This window comes from Anopheles stephensi (genome assembly GCF_013141755.1).
Source record: "Anopheles stephensi strain Indian chromosome Y unlocalized genomic scaffold, UCI_ANSTEP_V1.0 chrY25, whole genome shotgun sequence".
NCBI lineage: Eukaryota > Metazoa > Arthropoda > Insecta > Diptera > Culicidae > Anopheles > Anopheles stephensi.
Genome location: NW_023404997.1, coordinates 1 through 27,363, shown reverse-complemented (window position 1 = coordinate 27,363; position 27,363 = coordinate 1). Strand labels below are relative to the sequence as shown.

The 27,363-nt window shown below is 43.7% G+C and overlaps 1 protein-coding gene across 1 annotated transcript; it reads left to right on the top strand.

Moving 5' to 3' along the window:
- Window positions 1-429: 429 nt before the first annotated feature.
- Window positions 430-23,553, top strand: LOC118515178 (the record flags this gene model as incomplete). The annotated part of the gene is made up of 5 exons (XM_036061881.1): window positions 430-924; window positions 1,150-1,706; window positions 1,794-2,808; window positions 21,394-21,576; window positions 23,210-23,553. Coding segments are annotated over exons 1-5 (2,594 nt in total), but the record flags the coding sequence as incomplete, so codon positions are not given.
- Between the last annotated feature and the right edge of the window lie 3,810 nt (window positions 23,554-27,363).

The following is a 27,363-nucleotide window of genomic DNA, read 5'->3' as shown; positions in this document are numbered from 1 at the left end:
AAAGCCGCGCAATTAAAAAAGCGCCAAGCGCAAATGCTTGTGAAGAACATTGAACAATTTAAAAACGATTATAGTGAAAGTGATGTGGGTGAAATACCAGTGTGCTTGGATCAGCTAGAACGGCATGTTCAAGATTATTTGAACGCGGTAGCAAAACTGGAGGAATTGGAAGAATCTCCCGAAGCGTTAGAAGCTTTGCTGCAAGAGCGATGTGAAATGGACAGTGTGTACCGAAAGGTGAAAGGATTTTTGTTGCAAAAGCAACCGTGTGAAGCCAATCCTCTCAACGCGTCGATTTTGCAAGCCAATTCTAGCCTGAACTCAACGGGTAATTTCGGATCAATTAATGTGCGGTTACCGAAAATCGATCTCCCCACGTTCGACGGTGATACGACGAAGTGGCTCACGTTTCGTGATCGCTTCGTGGCAATGATCGATTCGTCAGCAGATATACCTTCGATACTGAAACTTCAGTATCTGTTGTCATCATTGAAGAGTGAGGCGGCGCTGCTGTTCGAGCATACCACATTGACCGCGGACAACTATGCGACCACCTGGGCCGCGCTGCTGAAACGGTATGATAACCCGCGCATGTTAGTCCGTGATTATTATCGAACATTGCATCACCTTCCCGCGATGCATGAAGGATCTGTGGATGAATTGGCGCAGCTTGTGGACGAGTTCACGCGGCACGTGAACGGTTTAAGAAAGCTGAAGGAACCGGTTGACAACTGGGACACTCCCCTCACCACATTGCTGTTCTTCAAATTGGATTCATCAACCATCCTAGCTTGGGAAAAGCATTCATCGGCCAGCTCCAAGGATAAGTATTCAGATCTAATCGATTTCCTGCAGGATAGAATCCGAATCCTTCGTTCGTCCCAAACGTTAGCGAAGATATCTGAATCGAAACAAACGCCGGTGGCCTGTGGAGAAAGAAGAATGGGAGGAAAGGTTAGATACGTGAGCAATTCAGTGTCAACGCGGAAGCCAGCTAGCAGCACATCCTACGCATCCTGTCCATTAGAGTGTGCAGAGCCACACCATCTACGAAGCTGCCCGAAGTTCTGCAAAGGAGACGTAAAGTTCCGGCGTGAAGTGATTGCGAAGCATAAACTATGCTTCAACTGTTTGAACCCGAATCATCAGGTACGGTCGTGCAATTCCGTCTTCCGTTGCAACAAGTGCAACGCACGTCATCACAGCATGTTGCACGACGATTCACCGCCACAGGTAACCATGAACGTAGGTTCGAGCAATGAAATTGTGGTTCTCGAAACGGTGGTTCTCTGGTTAGTCGATGACCATGGCATTCGGCATGAAGCACGAGCGTTGTTGGATTCAGGATCCATGTGCAATATCGTGTCCGAATCCCTAGCGCGGAAGCTGCTGACACGTCGTACAAAGATCAACGTTGCATTGACAGGTATCGGTGAGGGTGTTCAGCAAGCCAAGGGTTCGATCATCGCAACGGTGCAGTCAAAGTCAGCGCCATTTTCGTCGCCACTTGAGTTCCTGATAGTGAACTCCCCTTGTGCTGAGATACCGACTGCCCCAATCGATGTTGCTGGTTGGAAATTCCCTGACGTTCCGTTGGCTGATCCTGCCTTTAACCTTCCTTCAAGAGTTGATGTGATCATTGGGAGTGACGCATATTGGGATTGGCATACCGGAAAGAAGCAGTTACTGGTCAAAGGCGGTCCTTGGTTGGTTGAGACTCCGTTTGGGTGGACAGTTGCTGGGAATACTTCCCACATTTCAGTCGCTAGTCCTGTTTCGTGCCACTCAATTAGGAGACATGAGTCTCTCGATACATTGCTGCAACGGTTTTGGGAGAATGAGACCAATCTAGAGGGACCCGCTCTCTCGCTTGAGGAAGATGCTTGTGAGAAGCATTATGCTGCCACTACAACGCGTGATCACCATGGTCGTTACATCGTTTGTCTGCCTCGTAATCCCAGAGCAGATATAGTATTGGGTTCATCAAAGGAGATTGCGGATCGACGACTGATGGCTGTGGAGCGGCGATTGAAGATCAACCCTGAAATGGAGATGGAATATAAGCGTTTCATGCAAGAGTACGAGGAACTTGGTCACATGCGAAAACTTACCGAACCAGTGGATGATAGTGTTCCGCATTGTTATATTCCGCACCATGCGGTGGTGAAGGAATCGAGTACATCCACAAAAGTACGGGTCGTGTTTGACGCGTCCTGTAAAACGAGCTCGGGATACTCCTTAAACGATACGTTACTAGTTGGCCCAATTGTCCAGGAAGATCTACTAACGATTATATTGCGATTCAGGTCCTACGCAATCGCATTAGTGGCCGATGTGGAGAAAATGTACCGGCAAATTCTCCACAACATCATCGATCGGAATCTGCTACGTATCAGGTACCGAAAGAGCCCCCTGGATCCGATATCGACCTACGAGCTGAATACCGTTACTTACGGCACGGCGTCAGCTCCATTCCTCGCCACTAGAACGCTCCAGCAGGTTGCGCATGACCACAAAGATCAATTCCCGAAGGCAGTTGATCCCGTGTTACGTGATTTTTACGTCGACGATCTACTAACAGGAGCGACTGACCTTAACGAAGCAGTAGAAGTGCGAAAGCAAATCACCGCAATGCTCGATTCAGCTGGTTTCGCATTGAAAAAGTGGGCATCTAACGTTCCAGAATCGCTTCTAGATGTCCCATGTGAAGATCTTGCGATTCAATCAATGCACGAGTGGAAGGATGGTCAAGCTGTTTCGACGCTGGGGCTGGTTTGGGAACCCGCCAACGATTCGTTTTCCTTCAAGGTTGGCCTTCCACAACCAGCTGAAGTATTAACGAGAAGCTTGATCTTGTCGTACACGGCAAGCATATTCGACCCACTTGGTTTGTTGGGTCCGACAATCATCATCGCGAAAGTCTTTCTACAACGTTTGTGGAGTTTGAAGGAGAATGGAAAGGCTTGGGATTGGGAACGTGCACTGCCCGGTGAGCTTCAACAAGAGTGGAGAAGCTTTCATTCAACGTTATATTCGCTACGCGAATTAAGAGTGCCACGTTTTATCTCCCAACCTACAACGGTCAGCTTGCAATTGCACGTCTTCGCTGATGCGTCACAAAGTGCATATGGTGCTTGCTGTTATGTACGCGCAGAATCGACGGACAACATTGTGACGGTGCAATTGTTAGCAGCGAAGTCGAAAGTGGTTTCATTGGCGAATACGCACTCGATCGCCAGGTTGGAATTGTGCGCCGCACGATTAGCAACCCAACTGTTCCAGAAGGTGAGTCGAACGTTACCGGCATCTACGATGGCCTTTTGTTGGACCGATTCAATGACGGTAATGTATTGGCTGGATTCTCCACCACGTCGATGGAAACCATTTGTCGCCAACCGAGTGGCGCAGATACAGGAAGAAACGCGGATAGCTGAGTGGCGTCACGTTCCTGGTTGTGATAATCCAGCAGACGACATATCACGGGGTCTGAAGCCGGAGGAGCTGCTTAATTGTGAACGTTGGTGGCATGGGCCTCGTTGGTTGGCTTACAGTCATGATGCATGGCCAAATCATCCACCAGCAGTGAAGGAGAATGACGGTGTCATCGAAGAACGGGCGACGGCGTCACGGATTGTCACAGTTTCTACGAGGTGTGAGTTCCGTGACAAACTGTTCGAGCGATACTCATCATACTACAGGCTGAGACGAGTTGTAGCTTATTGTTTACGCTTCATGGAGTGCATCAAGGGAGCCAACAAATCATCGAGAGCAAGCTGCAAGGATGCGCCACACATCGAGGAGAAGAGTGTTCCACCGCTTACAGCCACGGAACTACGTCGGGCCGAACTGAAGTTATGCCAGTTAGCCCAAAGGGATTCGTTCGCGGAGGAGCTAAAGGTTTTAGCTCAAGAGAAGCATGTTTCCGACAAATCGAAGCTGAAGTGGTTGTCACCGTACATCGACCATACTGGTGTGTTACGCGTCGGTGGCCGGCTCGGAAATGCTGATCTTCCAGAAGAAGGACGACATCCAGCGATTCTCTCGGCGAAGCACCCACTATCGGTGTTATTGGCAGTGGCGTATCATCTTCAACTGTTGCATGCTGGACCGCAACTGTTATTAGCAACACTTCGTCAAAGATTCTGGTTGATTGGTGGGAGGAATCTCGTTAAGGCTGTTTACCACCGGTGTCACGTTTGTTTCAAAAACAAGCCGACTCTCGTGAAACAAAGTGTTGCTGACCTACCAACGTCGAGAGTATCACCGACCAGACCTTTCTCGATCAGTGGAGTGGACTACTGCGGGCCGTTTATGCTGAAATCACCCGTCCGCAATCGGAGTCCGACGAAGGCGTACATCGCAATCTTTGTTTGCTTCGCGACTAGAGCCGTACACATCGAGCTAGTGAGTGATTTAACTACTACGGCATTTCTGGCAGCACTACGTCGTTTTGTGGCACGCCGAGGCAAGGTGTGCGAGTTACACTCCGACAACGCGACAACGTTTAAGGGAGCTGCCCACGAGCTGCATCGCGTGTACGAAATGCTGAAGAAGAACGATGACGATCGCCGGTCTATCATCAATTGGTGTTCGTCCAACGAAATGGAATGGAAGTTCATTCCCCCAAGGGCCCCTCACTTCGGCGGATTATGGGAAGCGGCAGTCAAGTCGGCTAAAAAACACATTTTACGCACGATAAGTATAACAAGTATCGCCCAAGAAAGTATGCTTACACTTATTGCTCAGGTGGAGCAATGTTTAAATTCCCGTCCTTTGACCCCTTTATCCGATGATCCTTGCGATTTAGAACCATTAACCCCAAGTCATTTTCTAATCGGCAGCAACATGCAAGCAATCCCGGATGTTGACATACGACACCTTCCGACCAACCGACTCAAGGAGTACCAACTCGTGCAGAGGCACGTGCAAACGATCTGGTCCCGATGGTATCCGGAATACATCCAACAACTCCAAGCCCGAGCCAAACACATTAACAACGCACCGGTTAAGCTGGAGATCAATCAGCTGGTTATAATCAAGGAAGATAATCTTCACCCGACTGTTTGGCCAATGGGGCGCATTACGGCGCTGCACCCGGGCAAGGATGGTGTCGTGCGTGTAGTTACGCTACGTACGGCAGGGGGGAAACAAATTGTTAGAGCAGCTAATCGTTTAGCTTTGTTACCACGACCAATCGATACAAACGAGGGATTTGTGTAACCACATGGTGCACTAATAATGTAACCAAACACTGATACCGACCCAAGCGAAACGTCAATTACGTATATATTAGCGAATAGGATATTGGTTAGCATGTTACATGAAGAAAAACAACGAATTTGCAGAAATTGAAAAGAATTCTCTTTTGGTGGCCGGAATGTAGAAAATGCATGAAATATTAATTATTACACGAAATATGGTAAAGGAACAACACTATAAGCAGATAGTATAAATTGACGCACACGAACGAACTTAGAAGTGAATTAAGGGGAAAGTGACTTGACCAATAGGATGAACTTGTAACCGGACCAGTGAATAAACAGTATGAAATTGTAAGTCGAGCGCGCAACACCACAACTCTTTAACGTCCGTCTGATATCACAAAATTCACTCCCAACCAGTGATAATATTCTACACTTATAGCACTGTAGTTCTTACGTGTATTAATTGTAAACCGTTTCACTCGCTGCAATTCACCTTATTTTTCACGAGCGCAGAATTTGAATCTGAACCTTTTTGAAGCACTGCTTGGTGCGGGTTCAGTTAGAGGCTGTTCTTTTGGCGACAGCACACCACGAACGTAAGTTCGCTCGAATGAGTTGTTAACGCGCGCGGATATTAACAACTTCTTTCTGGAGCCACCATTTGTTAGTTCGATAACGAACCGTTGTTGAACCGACCACGCGAAGGAGTGATCGATTCGGAGATCTCCGCGCAGATTCCTGGCCTTGTCAGAGTTGCTTGAATCAGGCGGCTAACCTTTTTTCCTGGAAAACCAGGAGAAGTTTTTAGCGGCGGACTCGCACTACACTAACTCGGCGTGGACAACGGGAATGCCGTAGCTCGATCAGACGATTAGCCTTTTTTCCTGGATAACTAGGAGAAGTATCTAACCGTGGTTCTTGCTTGGCTTGATTTCGCCTAATTCTTCCGACGGAGTGGGGAGACACCAAAGTGCGTAACCAATTTCCGGAGGGAAGGCAAAGGTGAAACTTTCCCGATTCTGTATGGATACCCAAACAATGAAACACAAGCTTCTTCGTTGAGGTTTGGATTACAAGTCGCTTTTTATTCTCAAAAATCCTGTCTTATATACTAAAATTCTATGGGAAAAAGAACATGAAACAGCATTACATCGATCTCCTTTATCCTAACTCGGTATGCCGATGCGTTTGATCCCTGCCAGACGTCGGCTAGTGTAGGAGGTCTGTAATGTTACAATATCTGGCAATTGTTACCCTATCGTTTTATGACCGCGGGTACTGATTGTTAAACACGATTTCTTTCGTAAGCATAGACTTCTTCGCTAAACATTTAAAGTTACTTTCGAGTTTGTTTCGGATGTGAACTTTTTTCGTTCACTCCGGAGCCGTATTGTAACACTATTGTTCTCGGATAGTAAAATAACGTACTTCGTTTAGTTCTACCTTTTTGGAAGAACTTTATTACCCTTTGGTTTGGCTTAATTCGGAGCCGTGTTTATTGCTTATATATAGCTTATATCACGCACTGGCACTCACTGATGCTCTCCGATTTTGTTCTGCACTTGTGCACATTGATATGATCGCAACGGCACTCGATCGGTTCACTTATAGCACTGTAGTTCTTACGTGTATTAATTGTAAACCGTTTCACTCGCTGCAATTCACTTTATTTTTCACGAGCGCAGAATTTGAATCTGAACCTTTTTGAAGCACTGCTTGGTGCGGGTTCAGTTAGAGGCTGTTCTTTTGGCGACAGCACACCACGAACGTAAGTTCGCTCGAATGAGTTGTTAACGCGCGCGGATATTAACAACTTCTTTCTGGAGCCACCATTTGTTAGTTCGATAACGAACCGTTGTTGAACCGACCACGCGAAGGAGTGATCGATTCGGAGATCTCCGCGCAGATTCCTGGCCTTGTCAGAGTTGCTTGAATCAGGCGGCTAACCTTTTTTCCTGGAAAACCAGGAGAAGTTTTTAGCGGCGGACTCGCACTACACTAACTCGGCGTGGACAACGGGAATGCCGTAGCTCGATCAGACGATTAGCCTTTTTTCCTGGATAACTAGGAGAAGTATCTAACCGTGGTTCTTGCTTGGCTTGATTTCGCCTAATTCTTCCGACGGAGTGGGGAGACACCAAAGTGCGTAACCAATTTCCGGAGGGAAGGCAAAGGTGAAACTTTCCCGATTCTGTATGGATACCCAAACAATGAAACACAAGCTTCTTCGTTGAGGTTTGGATTACAAGTCGCTTTTTATTCTCAAAAATCCTGTCTTATATACTAAAATTCTATGGGAAAAAGAACATGAAACAGCATTACATCGATCTCCTTTATCCTAACTCGGTATGCCGATGCGTTTGATCCCTGCCTGACGTCGGTTAGTGTAGGAGGTCTGTAATGTTACAATATCTGGCAATTGTTACCCTATCGTTTTATGACCGCGGGTAATGCATCGCGCATCTGTGGTTCAAGTGCGTATGTTTATTTTCCTATTGCCTATTGCCTGCGCGTCGTTTACTCTATTCGTCAAGTTGGTCCTTCCTTCACTGCCCTACGACCGTGCCTTGATCTTCGCGTTGGTCTTTTTTCGTGAAACTAATCGCGCAATGACAATGTATGCGTTGTGTGCATGCAACCCTTTTCGGCCCATGTTCTTCACTTTCGTTTTTATTACATGGCTTGAGTTTATTTATAGTTTTCATATGTCTGGATATTGTCCCTTTTTCGAGATATTTTATGACATACCCTGACATGTTACCATAATTTCGTCTTTCTCACGTATGAGGCCTCTCTGTGGCTTAAGGTTGTTTTCCTAAGATAATATTTTCCGGTGAGAATTTATCCTAAACGAAAGATATTTAGTTATTTAAAATTGTACCTCTAACTCTTGCATGCCAGTCATTTTAGCTCAATTTTATTTTGTCGCGTTCGCAACATTCCGGCCCTCGTAAAACTACAAGTTTTTACAAATAAACGCGACGTAGAACTGCCCGGATAAAATTCAACTTCTCCTGTTGAGTTAATTTTCCTAATATTTTAATCAATTGAATTGTTTTGCACTCTCATTATACGACACCTGATTGTAATTGCACGCATTTTGCCGTTGACGGTTCATCGATTCTTGCAGTCGGTTGAAGAAACCATTTACAGTTGTTTAGCCGGTGAAAGTGCGTTGGTGCTCGTAGGTTGTCGCAGCGATGACGAAGGACGAAGGAGATGATAGTAATGAGGCATAATTCACTGTTGGTTGCACATTGGACTACTCGTAGGGCTGCGCGTTAGGCGTTGAAGCTCAGATACGATTTTGATTGACACGCTTTTCAAAAATCTCTACAGGATAAGAGATGTTGCAGTTGCTCGTTGATTTCACACGTCGTCGTCTTAAACACGATGACTTCAGTTGGGCGATTTCTCAAGTGGCTACGATGTGAAAAATAGTCGCCATATTGATGCTGGATTTTAAGATTTAGATATCGATAGTTGAAGATGCATTGTAATCGGCTGGTCGACCAAGATTATAGTTTAGACCGCAGTAAGGCGTTATGCAGAAACTATTGTAGACTTGGGTGTTGTTCAGCTCTGATTTAGTTGCAGAGAAGAAGTGAGTCTCTCATCACTTTGTATAGCAGGTTTTCATCTTCTGGAGATCTCAGCATCTTGACCTTGCTTTCCATCAGACTCGGCCCATATGACCTAAAAGTAGTCTCTCGATGGCGTTAGCAAGACATACAGCATTTGTTCGACCTTGAACGTTTGATAGTTGAACATTAGCTAGCTTTCTTCGTAGATTAAAGTTGTGACTTCGCACACCCTTTGTAGTTTCTTTTTTTTTGTTGAGATAGCTAATTTCGTATCTAAGCACTAGCCAACCGCATATTACCGCTTCGTAGTTCCCTTCGACGTTGACCGTTGTCATCTAATTGTTGATAGCAGACCAACTGTTTCTGCCGGATGAAGAATGACGCTCTGAAGACTTCTCTGATTCTGGTTGAACTCAGACGTTACTGACGAAATGCGTTGCTCTTGTGCGGGTGCCTTGCAATTACCTGACTTTTAATATAGAGAGTCATAGTCGATTATTTCTAACGTTTGAGCTAATCTCCTCACTTCTACTCTTTTAGAAAACTAATGTGTACTTTTTCTCGCAATGTCTATTTGACGATCGTTTTCTACTTTGAATTTTGAAAGTTAAAATACTTGAACGCTTCATTTGAGTCGATTTGATTTGATAGATTTTCTTGTCTTCTTATATCATTTGTGGCATGCAAGAGGCTATTTTCTTTTGCGAATAGTTTTTTGGTTGCAATCAAATATGTAATCAATCCCCTTGTTGTATTACCCAAAACTTCAGCTGAAAAGAGAAATAACATGATTAATATAAAGGTCGATAAATTGTTGAACAATACCATGAGGCCTTTGATTAAGCCAAATTGCCTTTTCCTATAGGTTTAATCGTTTGTGTGATTGCAGTAGCTTTCCTTGCGCTGGCTGTCAAAACCTCGTAGTTCCATGCATCAGAAATTATTTTCTTACTTTCCATCTTTATTGTTGGTAATTCTTTATCAATTATCTCTTCAATCATATTTTCTTCATGAATTCCTATGAAACTACTTTCAATTGGTCCTTTATTGGGTAGCCTTTGTTTCTTGTTTAATGGTGATTCAAACTTTTGTTTGGCGTAAACATTCAAATCCGCCAGTTCACTGACTGGACGGCGATATTTCCCGTGTAAAGTTTTTACAGGTGCAGATCCTTTTTGATCTTTTGTCATTTGTGTTTCCATAAAATGATTGGAGTTTTCGATACAGGTGGAAATCCTATTTCTTTTCTTTTTTGTAGTTGATGCCTGAAGAACTGAATTTTCATTTGTTAATTTGTAGCCCTTTTGAATCTCCGGATTTGTCTCTCTTTGACTGATGGCTATTGATATCTCTGAGAGCCGTTTTTTCAGATTTTATTTTCCGTCGTTTTGCTGGTTGTTTTAAGCTTGAATTAGCAATATCCCTAGGTAAAGAAATTTGAACAACTGGTTTCAATACAGACTTTTCTACTGAAAATTTGTTGGATATTGGTTTACGAAAACTTTCTTTCTCTTGCACTATCATGGAATATTCCTCTTCTTGGCATTCGGTTGTTTTTCCGTAAATTAGCCAACCCAATCTTGTCCTCATTGCTATCGGTTCTGTGGGTTTACCATATTTATGTTTAAACCCCATCAATAAATGATTATTATTCAAGCCGATCATTATAGTGGGTCGAATGTTTTGAAATCCTGAAACAGGAAGATTAGCAAGGTGAGGATATTTTTTGCTTAGATTATCATAATCTAAAGATTGAACAGGTAATTTCAAATCTTTAACCGTTCTCACATTCTTCAGTTGAAAACCCTTTTTAGTTGGACCCTTGATTCTTATTTCCACGTTTTGGCTTGTAACGTGTTCAGTTTGTTTGCCTTGTGTCCATAGTAATTTGAGCGGTTTTACTTCCCCATTTAGGTTAAGTTGACGCGCAACTTTTTCTTCTAATAGGGTTGAGGATGAACCTGGGTCTAATAGCGCATAGGTTTTTATTTTGTGATTGCCGTTTGTCAATTCAACTGGCAACACTTGGAAGTGCGTTGATGATGTTGCTTCTAGTTCTTGATGATTGTTTACTCCTGCGATTTCAAAATTTAGCATTTTATGATGCCTATCGGTGCATCCATTTATCCCGCATATTTGCGCGGATCTACAATCATGTATTGTATGATTGTTAGATTTCAAGCAACCTAAACATAAACCTTTATTTTGAGCAATTTTTATTCGCTCAGATGGCACCTCATCGACCAATGCATAACATCTGATCGTTTCATGTAGCTTATTGCATATTTGCCTGCTTCTTTTGAATTCTGTTCGAAATCCTTATCCCTTTTGATTGGTTGTTGAAAACCTTTGTATGGGATTTTTTGTTCGTGAAGATGAACGCCTCCACGTTGGGTATGTGCGGATATCGTTTTTAGCATGTTTGCCGTTTTAGCGAAAGATCTCAACCAATCGCATAGGTTATCTAGAGTTTGAACCCTTAACGGTGATTCCGCTTCAGCCATGTACCGGGCTCTTTTTTCCTGAATGGTGTGGTAGCCTAGCAGTCAACTCCAACACCAGCGTATGATTTTTCAGGTAGTCCGGTTCCCTCATCAAGTTTACTGTTTGAATGAGGTTTTCTAAAGCGTTTACCATTTCCACGACAATGCTTTGGAATCTCCTCGGATTTTATACAGATTATTACGTAGTTCAAGATACTCTAAATCTGTTCTCCCGAAGGAGTTCTTTAAGCGTGTCAATATTTCTGGCACGTTTGTAGAATCCAACATTAGTTGTTGAACGCTTTTGAGGGCTGGTCCATATAAAGCCTGTTTAAGGCGGTTTAAATTTTCTAAATTAGAAAATCTTCCCTCCTCATTAGTATCATCATATGTTTGTTTAAAATTTGGCCATTCTACAGGATCTCCTCCAAATCTCGGCAACTGCATAAGCGATTGTCTTTTCAATAGCGTTTCTATGTGCGGCGATCCTTGTTTGTCGCTCGCAATAGTTGTTACTGCTTTTAAAAATTCTTGTAATTGCTCCTTTGATTGTTCTTGTTGACCAAGCAATAGTCGTGAGAACATAGCCTCTGTATCCTTACTAGCGGATTCCTTGGGCAATCTATTAAGTTCATATGCTATCTTTTGACATTTTACGCAAAGCCAGCATTCTTCCGGCTTTGGTTTACGTGTTAGTTTGGCACATGTTAAATGAAACCACCTTTCACATTCATAGCATGAAATCATGCTTTCTTCGGAAGTGTCTTCCGCCACGTACAATCGGCAACTGCCGGAAGTGTTCGTGGTAAATTTATAAGGCATCTCGGCGAACCTTTAAAACTCCTACTCTGAGCTATAGATAAGAAAGTTCGACTTACCGTTTTCGGTGTTACCTTTCCTTGACGTGCCCGGTAGTTCAATGTGGTCTCGATCTCGCTGATAATTCACTCCGGAGTCGTACTAAAAAACCATCTGCACCGATAGTCAACTGACTTACTCCGTTAAGATACGCCTTACGAGAACTTTTTCCCACGTGCGTATTGCTGATAAGTTTCTTTCATGCACTGGTGTTTATGTCCTCAATTATTTAAACGCGAGCACTTTAAAACGATCGAAACGTCATTCACTCGGTTAACTTATTTTTCCGCGGTTGTCCACGTACTGATTGTTAAACACGATTTCTTTCGTAAGCATAGACTTCTTCGCTAAACATTTAAAGTTACTTTCGAGTTTGTTTCGGATGTGAACTTTTTTCGTTCACTCCGGAGCCGTATTGTAACACTATTGTTCTCGGATAGTAAAATAACGTACTTCGTTTAGTTCTACCTTTTTGGAAGAACTTTATTACCCTTTGGTATGGCTTAATTCGGAGCCGTGTTTATTGCTTATATATAGCTTATATCACGCACTGGCACTCACTGATGCTCTCCGATTTTGTTCTGCACTTGTGCACATTGATATGATCGCAACGGCACTCGATCGGTTCACTTATAGCACTGTAGTTCTTACGTGTATTAATTGTAAACCGTTTCACTCGCTGCAATTCACTTTATTTTTCACGAGCGCAGAATTTGAATCTGAACCTTTTTGAAGCACTGCTTGGTGCGGGTTCAGTTAGAGGCTGTTCTTTTGGCGACAGCACACCACGAACGTAAGTTCGCTCGAATGAGTTGTTAACGCGCGCGGATATTAACAACTTCTTTCTGGAGCCACCATTTGTTAGTTCGATAACGAACCGTTGTTGAACCGACCACGCGAAGGAGTGATCGATTCGGAGATCTCCACGCAGATTCCTGGCCTTGTCAGAGTTGCTTGAATCAGGCGGCTAACCTTTTTTCCTGGAAAACCAGGAGAAGTTTTTAGCGGCGGACTCGCACTACACTAACTCGGCGTGGACAACGGGAATGCCGTAGCTCGATCAGACGATTAGCCTTTTTTCCTGGATAACTAGGAGAAGTATCTAACCGTGGTTCTTGCTTGGCTTGATTTCGCCTAATTCTTCCGACGGAGTGGGGAGACACCAAAGTGCGTAACCAATTTCCGGAGGGAAGGCAAAGGTGAAACTTTCCCGATTCTGTATGGATACCCAAACAATGAAACACAAGCTTCTTCGTTGAGGTTTGGATTACAAGTCGCTTTTTATTCTCAAAATCCTGTCTTATATACTAAAATTCTATGGGAAAAAGAACATGAAACAGCATTACATCGATCTCCTTTATCCTAACTCGGTATGCCGATGCGTTTGATCCCTGCCAGACGTCGGCTAGTGTAGGAGGTCTGTAATGTTACAATATCTGGCAATTGTTACCCTATCGTTTTATGACCGCGGGTACTGATTGTTAAACACGATTTCTTTCGTAAGCATAGACTTCTTCGCTAAACATTTAAAGTTACTTTCGAGTTTGTTTCGGATGTGAACTTTTTTCGTTCACTCCGGAGCCGTATTGTAACACTATTGTTCTCGGATAGTAAAATAACGTACTTCGTTTAGTTCTACCTTTTTGGAAGAACTTTATTACCCTTTGGTTTGGCTTAATTCGGAGCCGTGTTTATTGCTTATATATAGCTTATATCACGCACTGGCACTCACTGATGCTCTCCGATTTTGTTCTGCACTTGTGCACATTGATATGATCGCAACGGCACTCGATCGGTTCACTTATAGCACTGTAGTTCTTACGTGTATTAATTGTAAACCGTTTCACTCGCTGCAATTCACTTTATTTTTCACGAGCGCAGAATTTGAATCTGAACCTTTTTGAAGCACTGCTTGGTGCGGGTTCAGTTAGAGGCTGTTCTTTTGGCGACAGCACACCACGAACGTAAGTTCGCTCGAATGAGTTGTTAACGCGCGCGGATATTAACAACTTCTTTCTGGAGCCACCATTTGTTAGTTCGATAACGAACCGTTGTTGAACCGACCACGCGAAGGAGTGATCGATTCGGAGATCTCCGCGCAGATTCCTGGCCTTGTCAGAGTTGCTTGAATCAGGCGGCTAACCTTTTTTCCTGGAAAACCAGGAGAAGTTTTTAGCGGCGGACTCGCACTACACTAACTCGGCGTGGACAACGGGAATGCCGTAGCTCGATCAGACGATTAGCCTTTTTTCCTGGATAACTAGGAGAAGTATCTAACCGTGGTTCTTGCTTGGCTTGATTTCGCCTAATTCTTCCGACGGAGTGGGGAGACACCAAAGTGCGTAACCAATTTCCGGAGGGAAGGCAAAGGTGAAACTTTCCCGATTCTGTATGGATACCCAAACAATGAAACACAAGCTTCTTCGTTGAGGTTTGGATTACAAGTCGCTTTTTATTCTCAAAAATCCTGTCTTATATACTAAAATTCTATGGGAAAAAGAACATGAAACAGCATTACATCGATCTCCTTTATCCTAACTCGGTATGCCGATGCGTTTGATCCCTGCCTGACGTCGGCTAGTGTAGGAGGTCTGTAATGTTACAATATCTGGCAATTGTTACCCTATCGTTTTATGACCGCGGGTAATGCATCGCGCATCTGTGGTTCAAGTGCGTATGTTTATTTCCTATTGCCTATTGCCTGCGCGTCGTTTACTCTATTCGTCAAGTTGGTCCTTCCTTCACTGCCCTACGACCGTGCCTTGATCTTCGCGTTGGTCTTTTTTCGTGAAACTAATCGCGCAATGACAATTTATGCGTTGTGTGCATGCAACCCTTTTCGGCCCATGTTCTTCACTTTCGTTTTTATTACATGGCTTGAGTTTATTTATAGTTTTCATATGTCTGGATATTGTCCCTTTTTCGAGATATTTTATGACATACCCTGATATGTTACCATAATTTCGTCTTTCTCACGGTATGAGGCCTCTCTGTGACTTAAGGTTGTTTTCCTAAGATAATATTTTCCGGTGAGAATTTATCCTAAACGAAAGATATTTAGGTATTTAAAATTGTACCTCTAACTTTTGCATGCCAGTCATTTTAGCTCAATTTTATTTTGTCGCGTTCGCAACACCGCCAATACAATTGAAGTTTCTTCGACGTTGTGCTTCTTGTTGTATATTTCCTCGGCTGGTTGCTCGATTTCGATTGTACGAACACTGTCCACTAGCTCTTGTAAAGAGTCACCTTTACGGGCAGCTTTTCTGCATATTTCGCGGGTCTTGTAATTCCTGGCATGGTTTTGTAAAATGTCTGCAACAGTCTCGACCACATCTTGGCAATTGTTGAGACACGCCGCACATATTTTAGGTCTGATTCATCCTTATTTTGCGGTAACGATCGAAGCTTCTGCCGTTGGAACATAAGATAGTCCCTCGACCCAAAATATTCCTCAAGGCGATGCATCGCACTGGAATATGGTTGGGAAAGCGCATCCGGGCCACCTTTCTTGGATGTGTTGTCCAAAACGTCCAGCAATTTCGGACCCGCCTTCATTTTAAAAATGTTTGCCTTCGTCGACTCTTCCTTTATTCCTGCCAATGCCAAACAGGATTCTAGTATTTCACGCCATCTATTGAAGGAATTTTTATCGATTTCCTCCTCTCCTTGCAAGGCTTTGCATTCACCAACTTGTAAAGCCGAAAATGGAAGCGAAGCAAATGCTGAAGCTCCCTCAATGCAAGGTTTGGGCGCACGTTGATCGTTGTTATCCTCCTCGGTCCACTCCGAACGCAACCGTTTTTTTGGCATCTCTGCAGCCTCTTATTGCTTTTTTATGGAGTATCAATTGGTTTAGCGACTAATGGTGAAAATTTAGGTACCGCGGCGAAGAAACTACCTAAGCTTTTTCACAGTATCGAAGCCGTTTGGCCAGTTAACACGTTAATTCATGTTTGCTCGATGTCACGTACGTCATACAGAAGATTATTGTGTGCGTGAAACTAGCTCACAGCGTCGTAAGACATCACTCACATTGTCAACCGTGAACTTCCTTCAGAAACGATCAAACGTGTTCGCTAATGTCATTTATACAATTTTATCGTTGCTTCCGTAGATACTCCAGTACATGTGCTGTAATATTTTATATTGCATCGATCCTCTGTTAGGATGTGCTTATTATTTATGTGTTATAACTTTTAATTTTTTTTTAACTTAATTTTTTTTAATTAATTTTTTTATGCATCGAATCCTACTGGAATGTGCGTAAATGAGTACCTTTGCATCGATCCTCTAAAAGGATGTGCCTTAATTCCATTTCGTACATCGATTCCTGTCGGAATATGCGTTAATCTTAAGTTTTGCATCGATCCGCTAGTGGGATGTGCTTTAATAGTTTTTTTGTTGTTGTTGTTGCATCGATTCCTGTCGTAATGTGCTTTTACGTACTGCTACTTCACATCGATCCCATGCAGGGATGTGCTTTAATTTAATTTGACTTTGCATCGGCGCCCTACGGCACGTGCGTTGACTCTTTCTTGTTTTTCCTTTTTTTTATATCTGTTTGCATCGATTCCAACTGAAATGTGCGTTTGTTTCTTTTTTTTTTCTTGCATCGATCCTCTGAAAGAATGTGCTTAAAGAAAAGTCTTCTTTTCATCGACCCCCTAAAGGAACGTCAGAAAAATTATCCTTTGTATCAAACCTTATAAGGTGTGCGTAACTCCGTCGTCAATGTAACATAGATCACCAACACATTCACAGTCTGTTCTGCCAAAAGCACGCACGTCGGTTCTTATTTCGGAAAAATCCAATGTAATCAACTAAACCCTTATACCCAACTTACGTAGATTCGTCCATCTGCGCCATTGTAGTGACCGGGGTAGCCCGCTTTCTTTCAAACCACTTTTTTTATTTACTAAAACAAAATAAAGGGCACAGAATGATATGTTCTTCCGTAGAGTAATCCAACTCGACTGCTGTATTTTTCTACCCCAGCTTTCAATCTCATAATCGCTCTCTCTCTCTCACACACACACTTTCTCTCTCTCTATCTCTTTGTCTTTGCCCTGTCTATCCTATTCCCTACACTCATCACTAGCGCTTATCATCGATTTCGAGATCATGCCCAGAGTGCTACCCGAAATAACAGGGAGCCTGGATTTCCATGATTGGTTGAGCATCCAAGACAGCTCATCATCAAGTGAATCGTTCACCAGCGTATCGTCTGCCGGAGCGTCGTCCATTTCCATGCCGTCATCCACTAAAGCAGGCACAGCACCTTTCAAGAAAAAGCAGAAGAAGACGAGCGAGCTAGCATCGGTATTACCGGACCGCGCACACATTTCGCCATTCTACCTACCAGCAGCCTGGTCCGGTTGAGCCGGTGCATTTCCCTCAGGCACGACGATTGCCTGCAGCGTGGAGTTGTCCTCTAGCGGAGCGTGCCGTAAACGAAAAGAACGAAAGAAACGAACCGTTTCCGCGGGCACCACGGGCACCACGACCGTTGCCTGCAGCGGGGGTGTATCCTCCCCCGTTGAACTGTCCTACAGGACGGCCGTGCGTTCCATTTGGGCCGGATTTTCTATGGATTTTATCGGCGTGGAGGTCCGTGCGTTCAGCTTCTCGAAAGGCTCGATTACGTAATATAGTTTCAGTTCGGCGGGGCTCACCGTCTACGGCATACAATTTCCATGCCTACTAAGATTTTTCGAAATGTGACACTTCAAAAATCCGCACGGCAAACGGTTCCATTTGACAGCTCGCGTTGACATACCTTCAAACCGGTTCCGTTACAATGTAAAGCGCGACCAGTAAAAAAATATTCCGGCGCAAACGGAGTACACCTTGCCGCCATGAGTTCTTCTTTTACGTCGCCATTTTGTTTTCTTTTTTCTGCCAGGGATAAATCCTTTTCCTTTGCGAAACGTTTCAAACATTTCAACACGGACTCCACTGGTTGTGTTACATGCACATTGTTGTCAAATGCTTGTGGGAAAAACAATCCGTCCGGTGGGTGTTGATTTCAAGCTTTCACGGTGCTTACTAGTGAATTTTTCGTAATTAGTGGAAGGAAATTAATATCCGGAAAAAAATGTTCCGGTAAATGTCAAACAGATAATTAGTTTCTTCTTCTTTTTCTTCTTTTAGGCCCACATTTCTTCGCACGCAGCATCACCGGTTGTAACGGTTCTCCGGTAGGTGATTCCTTCCCATGTTCCACCACATTCTGCACGTAAACACGGGCTAGGGCAAGTCCTCGGCAGAACTCCGTGAGATTAACACTTCTAACAGATAAACTGCTTCCAGAGAACGGTCTCTATTACTGGTCATTACAACGGCCCGGTATTCAACGCATTCAACCTCAATTTAAATCCTAACAGCTGTGGGTCGTAGGTGTGAGACTCGCATACAATGTACGCAAACAATGACGAAGCTTTTGACTGTCGACAGCACACAAGTAGCATGGCAATTTTCCCGGAAGCGATGTTGAATAGGGAAAAGTTGGGATTTGTCTAGGGCAAGGGGGCAAGGGTCCGTGCTTACCACCAGTACTGCAGACGGTTAACAGTGGTTCCTCACAGTTGTACCAGCTAGATTCACATGGTATCTATGCTGCTGCATACAGGCCGCCTTAAACACTGGGGCTAATAGTCGCCTGCATTTGTAAAGAATCGTTGGCGCTAAACTAGCTGCCTGCGTTTTGTTGAGCAGGATCCATCAATCTACGTCCGTAAAAGTGGTTTGGTAGGCCTGTAAGATGGAGAAAATGCTGTAAATTTTCTGAACGCTTACCATCTCCAGGAGTCGAACCGTACCATCATACCCTACCACACACAAGAAAGATTTTAACCAACCATTACGAAACACATTACAATGAACGTGTGCGAGTGAGAGAGCATCAAAATACGCTACCATTAAGATGCCAGATTCGGTTCTGTAGCTAGTTCGCAAAATTTTAATCAACTCCAATTCCCATTATATATATATATATATATATATATATATATATATATATATATATATATATATATATATATATATATATATATATATATATAGATGTATATATATACAATATATATACATCTATTAATGGACCTTGTCGTACGGTTTAAGAAAAATATTAAACCCTATAGCTTCAAATCTATGCAACAAATATGCATACGTGCCCTATTTCCCCCCAAAACTGGGTTAAAATCTTTCTTGTGAATCAGCCTACTCAATTGGATCTTGTGTGTGGTAGGGTATGGTGGTACGGTTCGACTCCTGGAGATGGTAAGCGTCCAGAAAATTTACAGCATTTTCTCCCTCTTACTAATTATCTGTTTAACATTTACCGGAACATTTTTTTCCGGATATTAATTTCCTTCCACTAATTACGAAAAATTCACTAGTAAGCACCGTGAAAGCTTGGAATCAACACCCCCCACCGGACGGATTGTTTTCCCACAAGCATTTGACAACAATGTGCATGTAACACAACCAGTGGAGTCCGTGTTGAAATGTTTGAAACGTTTTGCAAAGGAAAAGGATTTATCCCTGGAAGAAAAAGAAAACAAAATGGCGACGTAAAAGAAGAACTCATGGCGGCAAGGTGTACTCCGTTTGCGCCGGAATATTTTTTGCCTGGTCGCGCAGTTACATTGTAACGGAACCGGTTTGAAGGTATGTCAACGGGAGCTGTCAAATGGAACCGTTTGCCGTGCGGATTTTTGAAGTGTCACATTTCGAAAAATCTTAGTAGGCATGGAAATTGTATGCCGTAGACGGTGAGCCCCGCCGAACTGAAAACTATATTACGTAATCGAGCCTTTCGAGAAGCTGAACGCACGGACCTCCACGCCGATAAAATCCATAGAAAATCCGGCCCAAATGGAACGCACGGCCGTCCTGTAGGACAGTTCAACGGGGGAGGATACACCCCCGCTGCAGGCAACGGTCGTGGTGCCCGTGGTGCCCGTGGAAACGGACGAAAAACTGGAGGTTGCTGGTAAGTGGAACGTGAAGTGATGAAGGATGCAATAATGTCGTTCGGTTTTTTCGTTCCTTTATTTCACGGTGCGCCCCGCTAGAGGACAACTCCACGCTGCAGGGCAATCGTCGTGCCTGAGGGAAATGCACCGGCTCAACCGGACCAGGCTGCTGGTAGCTAGAATGGCGAAATGTGTGCGCGGTCCGGTAATACCGATGCTAGCTCGCTCGTCTTCTTCTGCTTTTTCTTGAAAGGTGTTGTGCCTGCTTTAGTGGATGACGGCATGGAAATGGACGACGCTCCGGCAGACGATACGCTGGTGAACGATTCACTTGATGATGAGCTGTCTTGAATGCTCAACCAATCATGGAAATCAAGACGCCCTGCTATTTCAGGTAGCACTCTGGGCATGATCTCGAAATCGATGATACGCGTTAGTGATGAGGACCACCCCGGCCGACAAATGGCCGCCAAATACATCCAAGCAAAGGCGTCAAGTATCGTTCGATGATGGACCGGTAAAACATCCTCCCCCACCGGGCCAATCTTCGGATTCGTCCGATGATGACAATAGTTCTTTCTGGTCGTGCTTCCGTCGCAGACAGAAGTCGCCGAAATCTCCCGAGCCGTGGCCATCGGGGCTGCAGAAACGGCGCCCACCAACACCCGCAAAGGATGCCAACGGGGCTCGAAGTTAAATCTAAGATTCCGAACGAACTATCAGTTCTTATTTGTTCGCGTTTCGTTAATTAACAAAAATACATCAATCATTGTTTGTAGATGTTGATCTGCAGCATATGAACATTGTTGCGCGTTGTTACGTGTTCTTCTTGGGTACATTACTACAAGCTGACGCTTTCTGCTTGGTTGATTTGGAGCTGTTCAGCAAAGAGTAGCATCACATTACGCGAACACTACGGCCATGTGCGAATATATATGGAAAACTGAACGGACGTTGGACGCACGTAGGCATCAACTCATGGTTCACGCACGGAAGTGGCGTAGACAAGGCAGTCATGTTTCACCTGTGGAATCTGACAAATGCGACGAATAGGCGGCACCGGACGATAGTGCGTGGGTTTGATTTTCAGAAATGGAAGTTGACTCTCGACACCGGATGAAGACTTCGTGGAAGCGTTTACCAGCAACACCGGATGGCAACAGATGACGACGTTAGGCTGATACTGATCAGGTCTGACGAGCTGATGATGGAGCAACCGGCCGTGAGCGAGACTATCGATGGGGGTACGTACGCGAAACACAAAAACCCCGAACGAATGCTTCAGTCGGTCGAACGGCTTACGCAGGAGCTGGTGTCCCAGTTGGAAGAACGGCACGTGCGTACTAACCCGGAGGAATGCAGTTCGATCGTTACCGGCGTACAGTTCAAGATAGGCGAAAAGGTAACAACGGGGCCGGGTGGAACGGTTGCCTTGGCGCTGAACGATCGTCTGCACGGTGATCCGCGGGTGGGATTGATTTGTGCAGCACATCCGGTAGTGCTTAATTCAATCGATTGCATCTCGCTTGCGCCTATACGACAACCACGACAATGACCGCGGTTGTGACGGCAACGGCGACGGCAACGACGACGGACGACGGTGGCGACGAGTCGGGTAATCAAGCCTGTGCGCGTCGTATCCAATCCCGGCTCACCGAGGACGCGAAAGTTACAGCGTGAATCTTCCATCAACAAAGAGGCGGATGAGTCCAAGGTAAATGGCATGCTAGTGCTACCAACGCCGGCTGAATTGTTACACTTTATATAAACGCTAACACCCTGTAATATCTGTATATCAGTCTATGGAGCTTTACTAGTACGATTCGATTTATTATGTTGTTCGAATATCTGCAAAAGGAGAATTTCCAGGTTCTAGTATCCCTACACAGGTTCTGCCATCAATTTCGATTGTATAAATGCTAGTTTTAGCTTGTTATTTACTACTTACTTACTTACTCGGCTTGGGGCAAAAATCCTAAAAGCACTTTACGGGTTGGGTCGTCAAGATGTCATTCTCATGGCATGACCAGCCCACCGCAGCCTGGCGAGTCTGATCCGCTCCCCGATGGTGAGATCATCGTACAGCTCGTATAGCATCTTCCTCTCGAACGCGGCTCAGAGGGTTTCGTCAGTTTTGGACAGAGTCCATATCTCAGAGTCGTATGTGAGTACTGGGACTATAAATGCTCGGTCCCAGCTTCATCCGTCGCAACAGGTATTTAGAGTGGAGAAGTTTCTTCAGGCTGTAGTATGACCGGTTGGCAGCCCAGTACCCTTGCGCGTAACTCAATATCAATGTGGTTGTCGGTGGATCTGGACTGACTTATACAAGATGGTTCCCGAAGCTTCCACCTCCGATTGCTCTCTCTAGCGCCAGATAGAGTGAAGGCAGGCAAGCCCATCTCCCTGGCGCAAGCAAATCTCTCCTGGTGGTAGCAAAGAGCCCTGAGAGTTTTCCATCCACCTTCACCTGGCAATGTGAAGTTGGCCATTGTCATACTTACAAGCCTGGTAAGCTTTGCCGGCATTCCAAAAGTGCTCATTGCGTCGAGAGGTTTACCCTGTAAGTGGTGACTTTTCCGTTTGGAAATCCTCTCTGGTAGTTTCCATCTAGTTTTTAGCTATCCGGTAGAAACAGAACAGTCTCACCTTTAGTTGCAGATTGAAATCTTTTGCTTTCCTTTCGTAAATCCTTCTAAATTGAGGCTGTCTCTGCTCGTCTATAGTTGAAAGATAGGTTAGAAAGATTTCAGGAACTTATGCGAAATTAGAAGGGTTATCTAACTGATTAAAAGTCAGGATTTGTGTAATTTTTACACACTTATAATTGGTTTGTTTTCAATTTAGAAACCTTTGACTTACATGTGTTTTAAACCTATTTTCCTTAATGTTACTGTAATACTTACTTTTAGCTTTTTTCGATACTATAATTTCTTTCGAATCGTAAGGACACAGCTTTTTTGGCAAAAAAGATTGTTGAAGACCAGGAAAATCTTCTAATAATCAAGACTCACTCTATAGAAACTACACCCACACACACGCACGCGGAAGTATTTATCTGGTTGTATTTATTAATTAATTTATTATTTTTTTATTTTTAGGTTAAATCCATAAAAAGCCAAGATGTGAAAAGTGTGAAGAAAGAGCAACAGACCAAAATCGCCAAACCGGTAGTGGAAACCGTTACGAAGGTTTCCCGCGTTCGGCAACCAGTAGTGCCAAAGGGTGGCTCCATTATTACCAGCAGAACACCGGCAAAACCTTCCATCGGCAGTCCATCCATCGTCCGTTGCGAAACCACTCGCCACAAACCGTACGCTCAACGTTCGGCGACGAAAAAGCTTCAACGTGACGCCACCCGGCAGCAAGCAGAAGCTCAACCACCAGCGGTGCCGAGTGGCAGCCGCCGGATGGTAACCGATGTCGAAAATCCCACTACGGAAGGGTGAGAAAACTAACACACCACCGAGTCGTATTCCACGATGAAGCGGACCACACTCCAGGCGGGAAAGCAGTCATCCAAGCTCGGTGCATTGAAAACGTCTCCAGATGGTGCCCCTTAAGAAGTAACGGCGCATAGCTAGCTTCCTGTTCCTGTCGCTCTCTTCGCGTAATCTTAGCTAGCTTATCTCATGGATGGTAGCAATTGAAACAAATACTTTACTATCTTACAAACCGTGCCCGGCTGCTTAATAGAAGGCGATACCGTTTGCTGCTGGTCGGGATCGGTCAGATGATTTATCCATTGGCCGGGTAGTCGGGGCCCCGGAGGGTGTTCGATTCCTTTCTTTTCGGTCTCTGTTACGTCGCATGTTACCTATTACCAAACTAGCCCGAAACAAGCAGACACACACAACCTGCAAAACCTTGATAGAGTTAGGGATAGAAATGAATTATAAAATAATCATACTTATAGCGATATATTCTAGTTCGCCCCCCCCTCCTCCTCCATCCCCTTTTTGCTCGCATAGTACGAATTTACGAAACGAATGTGCATTTTTAAATCTTTTAGTTAAACGCGACCCCATAGTCCGGTGGAGAGCTTTCGCTTGTACGTCGCAACGCAACCAGTAAGAATTGATTTACACATACAGAAGAAGGAGCAAACGTAGCCGTACCAATATAAGAAAACCGATATTATGAACATCAGTATAGATATCTAAGTTACCTTACTTCGCTTACCAGCGCATAATACTCTTGTGTAATTTTAAATAATATACGTGCAAATGGTCTGGCCCTGTAGACGAATAGATTCTAAATATATATATATATTTATATATATATATATATATAATCAATTACCATTCTAAATTTTTCTGACCTGACGCATCCTCCTTTTTTGGTACTATCCAGACTGGGGATGTCCAAGCTGATCGGGATGTCTAATTATACCGTTTCTAAAAGAGTTTTTATTTGTTTTGTACCTCGCTTGTGTTGCCGCAGGATAAGGATACACTTTTGATGGACGGGAATACTGTCGGTGTGTTTATTGACATATCGACATTTGTAGTGCAGGTTAATGCTAAATTGGTCATGAAAAACGTGCTTATTCCTACACAGCACATCCGTCAGCATTTTCCTGTTTAGTTCATATTAAATGATTGGTACGAAAATCAAGTAAATGATTTCCTTTTATTTCATAGGTAACGCAAAGTATTTGAAAGGATAACCTTCATCCGTTATTATTTGTAAGACATCTGTTTGAAATAAAGGTTAGCTCGAGTGTTTAAGCATACTGGTGCTATGATGCCAAGAAAGAATGGATGAAAATCATACATAACAAATTGAAACTTCAGGCTTGATTTTGGTTCAAAAAATGCTATGTCAATTGCTGAGGTTACTTTAAAATTTCCATTAGCACTTTAATGGTACCACTAGAATAATCATACGGTTTAGATTTTTTGTAGGCTAAGCTTATTTGGGTGAAATTAAATTGATATTGATATTGATCCACAGTCTATTAAAAAGGGAAATTCTCCTTGTGTTGTCCGCAATGTGATGTAGGAGAGAAATGGTTTCACCACAGTACGGACCAATCTAAAAAATTAGTTTCTGGTTCGTTCCTGACAGCAGGGGTTACACTTGTTAGATTTGTTTCATTTAATGGTGGTGCCGTTTGGACATATTCAAGCGGAGCATCCACTGAATAGGTTTGCTTTTGCTGCCAAGGAGAAGATTGAGCTCCTTTTTGGTCATATACCGGTCGATTGGCATAATTAATAGCATTCGATCGTAGGGATGGATCGACTTCCATCGGTTGAGGATAGTTAATTTTCTGTTGCGGTTTAAGATTCTGTTCTGGAAGATTGTATCGAGGTTGACTTGGACCAGGTTGATTATAGGTAGTTGTAGGAAAATGATTCCTCTGTTGATAATGGTTTCCTTGGAAGTTTCGATATCTTAGGGGTAGTGGTGGTGTTTGATGCACATTATTGTTATGGTAACTGTGCCGCTGGGGAGATGGTACGTGTAGATCTCTTGGTCTAGGTATTTGATTCGAACGAGTCTCACCCTTAAATGGTGCCGATCTCATGTTCATATTGCAGTATTCTAGGCAATAATTGAAAGCAGCATTTAAGTTGGGTGGACTATTATTTTTTAATAAAAAGCAAAGAGGACTTCTAGACCTCTAATGAAGCAATCTAACGCTTTCTCTCTAAAGTAAGAAGCGTGTGCTTCAGCATTGATAGAGTACTTCGGGTCGGTGTATTTGGGTTATAATTGCACTTTGCAAATCGTTAACACGACTGAAGTAGCTGCTTAATGGCTCTGTTGCTTTTTTACTGATCCCAGTAAGTTCGTGATCAATGTGTTTCAGTTCTCTTTTGTCTTTATAGTAGAGCAAAAGAGTGCTTTTAATGGATGACCAATCACCAGCTATTCCATTGTTATTAATAACTTCGGCTGCTTCGCCTTTAATTTTTTTCCTTATTGTTCCTTCGATTATATGAAAAAAGGTGCAATCTCGTGGGACTCTAGCGTACATATGTAGAACCTTTTCTACTTCCATGACCCACGCCATTAATTCATTCGCCTTCTTTCAAAGGTTGGGAGATCTCGTACATAGTCGAGAATTTTCCACATGCTAACAAACTCGTCATAGCTCATAGTACTAGAAGGTGCAGAAGTAGTCATTCTATTTTTTCGAAACAATTAAACCTTCTATCTTTCCTATCGTCCACCATATGACAATAATATTAATTTTTGTTCCCTTTTCACTTTTTTCACTGATCTAAACACTGATTTAACTGATTTCTATCAAATTTAACTTTCATTTTAATTTTCCCCACTTATGAATAATAATTTGTGACTCACGATACGATCAACAATGCTGCGCCAATGTTGAAACTCATGCTGCGTCCGATGACCGATGCTCGATGTTCTGGGTTGATCCGGTTTGGCACTGCCTACTGAGGACCCTTCGGCGTCTGTTCGGAGACTTGTCCACGAATTGCTGGTCACGATGACGTCTTCCTCGTTGTCGTCGTGCAGGTTTCTTATAACTTTATATCACCTCACTTTTAGACTTGAAGGTCCCATTTCGGGCGCCAGTTAACTTTTTTGGAAAGATTTTCTATCGGGTTACGACGTTCGGACGTGATCTTGCGGAGCAGAAAACTATGACCGTTTCAGTTTGCGGTTAGACGTAGAGTGGTTTATTTTCTAAGATTTTACAAAATATTTTTGGGTCGGGAAGGAAGGATGTGGAAGGAACGAAAAACAACAAGAACAGGTAAGCGAAGGATCGTTGATGGTCCGAGGGTCGACGGCGATAACGGTTTTATCTCGGAATATGAATAATTATTTGTTTAGGACGGCGGAAGTGAAGGATCGCTTGAACGTGATCGTACTTGTTTTGGACGTTTGTTAACTCACGCTCTTTTGATTTGTTCGCTCAACGCACTGACTATTCCAATTGTCCACTAATCCGGTAATCAACAAGAGACGCCAATCTTACGCGCCCAAATTATCTACGCGCGATGGTTCACTAAGGTTGCTGACCGACTCGACGCCATCTTTCGCACACACATTACCACTTGGGTCGGCGTACTCTTTTTTACCCAACTCGAAACGACGCTAAGCGATCGCACACTCTAATTGATTTGCATATGCACACGACGCGCCTTATTTTTGTTTACGCAGCACACTGTTGTTATATGTTATCTTTTGTGTTTTCTCCAACAGTCTAAAGTTCATGTCCTTTTTCACAATTTACAACACAAAATGTATTCCGTTTATCCGTTGGTCTCCTAAT